At 40.4% G+C, this 6,168-nt stretch overlaps 1 protein-coding gene across 2 annotated transcripts in view; it reads left to right on the forward strand.

Moving 5' to 3' along the window:
* The window catches only part of GRTP1 (growth hormone regulated TBC protein 1), a 36,354-nt gene extending 31,480 nt beyond the window's left edge, over nucleotides 1-4,874 (forward strand). Inside the window, exons 6-8 of one of the 2 annotated variants that reach the window (XM_039549676.1) lie at nucleotides 1,794-1,966; nucleotides 2,053-2,262; nucleotides 4,380-4,874. In XM_039549676.1, the coding sequence (XP_039405610.1) occupies nucleotides 1,794-1,966; nucleotides 2,053-2,262; nucleotides 4,380-4,469 (473 nt within the window). In that variant the 3' untranslated portion in view covers nucleotides 4,470-4,874. The remainder of the gene's footprint in view (nucleotides 1-1,793; nucleotides 1,967-2,052; nucleotides 2,263-4,379) is intronic. The other variant, XM_039549680.1, reaches the window with a different exon arrangement.
* The last annotated feature ends 1,294 nt before the right edge of the window (nucleotides 4,875-6,168 follow it).

Consider the following 6,168-nt stretch of genomic DNA (forward strand, 5'->3'; position numbering starts at 1 on the left):
CCTGCATTCCAGTTCAAAAATGAGAACACCACCAATACAACATACGCAGAAAGAGAGGTTTCTGTGTTGGCTCTGAGGTTATGGTGTATTTTCAGTACACTTTTTCATGGGATTACTTGTGGTTTAGCTGTTTGAGCTTTCCCTACAAGCAATTGAAAGGCAGATGGTTAAAGAAATACATAGAGTGGCAGTGACTCTTAGGTCTGTAGAGGAGTTTTATGTTTCACTCTTCAGTGGGAACAAAGAAAAAGATCCCATACAGAAAGCTAGATTCCTAAAGATTGAATGTGATGTAGTACCATTAAAAACTCCTGTAAATGTTCTAGAGTTTGGACAGGACAAATACAGAGCAAATAGCTCATGGGTGGGAAGTCTGTTCAGGAAAACCAGTGGCACGGGAAAGTGGAATATTAAACTGCTCTTGTGAAATTGCAGAAATTAAAGTGGTTATACATGTACTGCATAGTTCGGACATATTTTTAAACTTGCCTGCAGCACTGGGAGGTTTTATTAGAATTACTGCAGGCAAATAGACTTTGCTCTTATTCCTTCACCTTTATATGAAGTGTGTGTCTGGGGACCTTGGCAGAAACCAGTTAAGAGAGAGAAACCTGAATTGCAGCTTTCCAAAATCAGTGAAGGAAAGAAAGGCATAGAAAGGTGTTTGTGTTACCACTGGTTTCTTTCCATAAACAAAGTTAATTACATAGGTCTTGTCAGCAAAGCACTCATGAACCATCAAAGGTTGCTTCCCATGATGGACTGGAGCAGCCAAGTCCAGCTTAAATGTTTCTGTCAATATATAAACCCAAAATACGAATTTCTTAAACATCTGTGTAATTCTCTTCCCTTTCTGGGGCATTTGAATACTAATGAATTGAAACAACGTATTTTTCTTCCCTTAAATATACCCAAAACTACTCGTTTATAGAGCTGAGATGCTCGTTGTTCAGCCTGCACCTTGGTAATGAAAATGCTTATTACTGACAAACAGGCTGTGGACTGACGGCCAGAGGGCGCTCTGTGGTTCTTAACTGTGAATTTACCAGTTTACTGCAGTGACCAGAAGTGCAGGAGATATAGGTCTTATTTCAATCCCTTTCTTGCAGGTAAATTCAGAAGAAAGACATGTTGCCTGAGGGATGTGTCATTCACTTCCTTTCAGAATTATTCTATGAAAAGTGGGATTTTTTTGGCTCAGAGAAAGGAGAGAAAAACTCCTACCTTAATGGCTAGGTCACACCTTAGGAGATGGGGAGAGAGAATCTGGCCTCCAGCACCCCTGCACAGCTGACACTCTGGGGAATTTGCATTTCCAGTTTGACTGGACGTGGTCTAAGGGCTGCAGGTTACTGTGGTGGTTTGAGTTTTTTGTTACCTGTCTGGGTGTTGTGTGGACTGGGAGTTGTGCAGCCCCACACCCAGGAAGGAGGTGGTAGTTATATTGGACTGTTTAAATATTAGTTACACTTTCATAGTTTAGGCTAGCAGTTAAAAACCACCTAAACTATCCTTCCTTGGGAAGGAAGAATGAATTGCCAAAAAACATCAGCGAGAAAGAAGATACTTAGTAGGCATGAATGAAGTGTTTGTGCAGAGGGATCAGCCTTGGCTGAAAGAGCAGCACTGTATGACCACAGTGCAGAGATCTTCGTGCTGTGGGTTAACTTACTTCACCTTGGAATTCATAGGCTCACTGTGCCTTTACACATTCAGCTGCAGAGGACATTCTCTTCAATTTCATGAAAAGATCATGTCCACAGATTCCTCAGTTTTGATTTCTTCTCTCCAAGATTATTACAGTCCTGCAATGTTGGGCCTCAAAACTGATCAGGAAGTCCTTGGTGAACTTGTGAAAATGAAAGTTCCAGCTGTGGCAGAGCTGATGGAAAGACATGGAGTCATGTGGACCCTAGTGGTGTCACGCTGGTTTATATGCCTGTTCATTGACATTCTTCCAGTGGAGGTAATCAGTAACATAAAGTTCTCTTACTACACCCATAATTATTTTGTTTGTACTGCTTTAGTAATAATCGCTTACTGGAAATCAAGGTTAATCTGAATTCTTCCCTGCAGACTGTGCTCCGAATATGGGATTGTTTATTCTACGAAGGGTCAAAGATCATCTTCCGCGTGGCCTTAACATTGATTAAGCAAAACCAAGCTTTTATTTTGGAAGCCACGAATTTTCCTGATATCTGTGATAAATTTAAGCAGATCACCAAAGGAACATTTGTAACAGAGTGTCACAGCTTCATGCAGGTAAATTCTCTGCAGCTTTTAGTCATTCCAGATTAAAACCAAGACTGACTTAGAAATGTTTTTCACTGAGCAAAAGATGGATACAGTTAAGAGAAATGTAGCTGTCAGGATTGTTTTTTAAAGTAAGAAACTCCAACCTTTCTAAGAAATATATTAATATATTGAATAATTTATATTTATTATTATCAATTAAATAATATGTTTAATAATTATTATCTAATTCCATATATAGCAACCCATCTGCATTATCTGTCATACAGGGAAGAAAATTCTTTTTGCCCTTTTTACCAGTTAAGGCAGGAAGTCTGATGAGAAAACAATTTTAGTGCATTTTTCCAGTGAACTATGGATATCGATCCTGTGCTTTTTTTCAGATTAATTGTAATACAGTATTGTAGAATAAACACAAAGTGAACTTGAAGCTTGCACTGATAAATGACTAGTGCCAGAACACACAGCATTCTGTTTAGAACAAGACAAGTAGCAGCAGGTTCTCATTTCCAGACAAAAACCCATGAAGTTGAGTGTCCAAGTGCTATGACAATATGTAATCTAAGAATTATTCTTGTAAATTATCAATACAGTGGGTGCCACATCAGTATAAAACACGAGACTCAGGGCTTTATCTCAGATGATGGAAACATAAAAGGTGGTAACTACAAAACAAGTAACAGGAGCACATCTGTCATAAATCACCTGGCCAACTCCACTATCATTGTTTGCTCAGGGTGCACAAAACCATCTCCTGGATGGTGACATTTACCCCCGAAAGAGTTTCATGCTCATGGCAGATCTCTGTGCATAGGTCAGTCACAGTAGGATGTCATTTATACTAACTTTTGGTTTTGCTCATGTGGAAGAAAAATTAGCTTAACTTACTGACACTTTTAAGTCTTTTAATTAAAGGAGTAACAGAAAAATCACAGGTACAGCTTTAATTTAGAAGGGAGATGTTTGAGAGGTCCATTCCATAAACAGTTTAGAATAAGAATTTTGTTAAATGTTAACTGCCTTAAGAACACCTCTTCAGAGGCTGATGCTAACACTTGTCCTTGAAGGACTTCCATCCCCCCTCTTTAATTGTGTTAAATTTTACACCAGCTATTTTTAGAAAATCAACCACCTTTTTCTTGCAGTTACCCTGAGAATTTTAACTTACTTACTGTAGTAATGGGGCTTTGAAGGCAGTTAGATAAACAATTAAGGTTAGGTTCTTCTGTAACTTTGAAACATGTGCTTTTGTGTTTGGATTTATTTGTTGGGTTGAGGTTTTTTTCAACAGTACAGGTATTAGTACCAGTAGAGGTGATGATACATATCTTTATGCCTCCTCCCCCAGAAGAGAACCTTAGTGTTTAAGCTGTTCTGAACTGGTTCAATTACAATCTCATCTCTAGAGCTGTTAAATGACAGCTCCAGAGAACTGAGGTACCCGCACACCTTAACTGTAGATTAAAGTGCATAAACTTGTAGCTTGCTTCACAGTTTTGTTCACTCAGAAGTTCTAAGTGAAGTAGTGGAAACAAATGTATTGTTCTTGAACAACAAGTGGAAACAAAAGAAAAAAAGTAATTGAAAATGTGTGATGGCATTCACAATGCATCAAGTTCTTACATCCGTATTCATTACTCCCCTGGAAAGCCTGGTAGAGAAGAGGAGCAAAGGTAGTGTAGTGAGGGATTAGAACTGATTTTTTGCAGTAGGAAGACAGTGGTTTCTTTGTGTGTTCCAGAGCCTGAACCACCTCTGCTAGCATCACACAAAAAGTACACTGGTGCTTTGTCACATTACCCAGGACGGTTTAATATGTTCCAAATATTCCACTTTCCACCACCTGCCATCTAAAATAATCTCAACTGGACACACATTCAGAAGAGATTTTCTAGTGCTGCTTTTGTGTAACTTACTGCACTTGTTATGAGCCGCAGGTTTACTGCGTGTTTACAGCACAGTAGATGATGATGTTACCCTGTTACAGGAAGGCCAAAAAGCAGTGAGCAATGTCACAGCATGGACATCAAAGCAGGGATTTCACACATCAGAAAACCATGTGAGAACTCTAGCATGCTGTCCCAAGGCCAGCATTTTAACTAAGAATTTTCTTCTTTTGCCCTCAGAAAATATTCACAGATCCTGGAAGCTTATCCATGGCAACAATCAACAAACTCCGAGAGACTTGTAGGGAGAAGTTGCTTTCTCAGGGATAACTTGCCAGATATAACCAGGTGGTCAGATACTACAGCAATTGACACATTCCTCTATTTGCACTGATTAAAGCACACTTTAAGCTTTCCATGAATTAATTGACACTTGACCAATTTTTCCTGCCTTTCAAGTAAGTGTGTTAACACTTTGTACTGTATGTCAGATTTGATAACTGGAACTGGTGGCTCTGTTATTGTTTGTTGGTGGTGTGTTGTTTTTATTTTTAAGGATTAAGGTATTTTCAGACTAGAATGTGATCAATGTCAGGACCCTCCTTTTAAAAAAATAGTCCCAGGGAATTTTGTAATATTAAAAGAAAACTGATGTATAAAATTATGTATTACTTTAATAACTGTGACACTATTACTGTTTGTACAAAATAAATTAATTTAATTTGTCAGAACCTGTTTCTTGGTGTAGAGAGTAAAATATGTGATCTGAGTCCTGCCTGGCAGTCAGGGGCTAGAATACAGGCATCTTTTTCCTCACTGCTCTCAAGGAACTCAAATACAGCAAAGTGCAGGGCAAGAGAGCAGTCGCAGTGATCTTCACTAGCAGTTGATCTATGCAGTGTGAGATAGAGCAACTGTAGTACAACTGCACACACCTGTGTCCCTAAAACTTTGAGGAGAAACACTTGTAAAGACATCCATGAACAGACTTCTTTGACAGGGGAAGATACTGTGTAGTTCTAAAGTTTGTATTGGCACCGGGCCACTTCCAGCCCTGCTGGGGCCAGGAGTCTGGGAACTGCTTTCTTGTCCATACAGAGCCCTCTCGTGGCCAAATCCTCTCCTTCCAGCTGGCGAAAGGAGGAAAGACGACTGGAGGGAGATCAGCACCTTGTGGAGGTTTATGGTCCCTGTGCAAGTTATTCCTGTGGAAAGCCTCACCTTTTAGCAGCACAGCCCTTTTCAAACTTTACTCCAAGCTCTCTTTGTTCCTTGTGAAGCACAGCTTCCCCCTACCCTGCAAATTGGGATTTTTTCATTCCTGTATAGGGGGGGGGGGGGGGAAATCAACTTTTTCAGAGGAAGTAGATGAGTGCTCTTCTAGCCAACTAGAGACTGCTACTCAACAGTGATTGAGCTATCCTATCCTTTTCCCTCAAGTACTGAATTACAAGGACAGTAGCACTACCATACTTAGGAAACACTATTCACCACTAGCAAAATTCATAGCTTCCAGGTACATTCAAGGTCACAGGGCACTGGTCCAAAGTACACCAGCCTTGCTGCCCCGCATTAGGTTCTCATGGTCAGGAGTGTTCTGGGCAATGTTTTGGTGTGCCCCAGTTCCTGCCCTGCAGAGCTGGTACTGTTAACACCAAAGCCTTGCTGCAGGAGGGAGTCAGGGAAGCACTAAACACCAAGGTTCATTTCCAGCACATTACAAGGCACACAACCCGCAGCCAATGTGCATTTCCTACTTTGTGGTAAGAGGCCAACTTCAAAATCAAACATGAAACATCATTTACACAGGCCTTTGACTGAGAAGCTCAGCAGCACTGTCAGAAAGTGATGCTTAGCCAGGCAGACTGGAGTACTGACATGTCTCAGCAAGTGGCAGTTTAATAGAAGAGGTACCTTCTCCAGGTCTCAGGTTACCAACACATAGCCTTCCTTGTTGCCAAACACAAAGTGCAAAACAGGAGTGCAATTCCAACACACACACACATTAAGGTTTGCTTTTGTGCCACGA

Source organism: Corvus cornix, chromosome 1 (genome assembly GCF_000738735.6).
Source record: "Corvus cornix cornix isolate S_Up_H32 chromosome 1, ASM73873v5, whole genome shotgun sequence".
Classification (NCBI taxonomy): domain Eukaryota; kingdom Metazoa; phylum Chordata; class Aves; order Passeriformes; family Corvidae; genus Corvus; species Corvus cornix.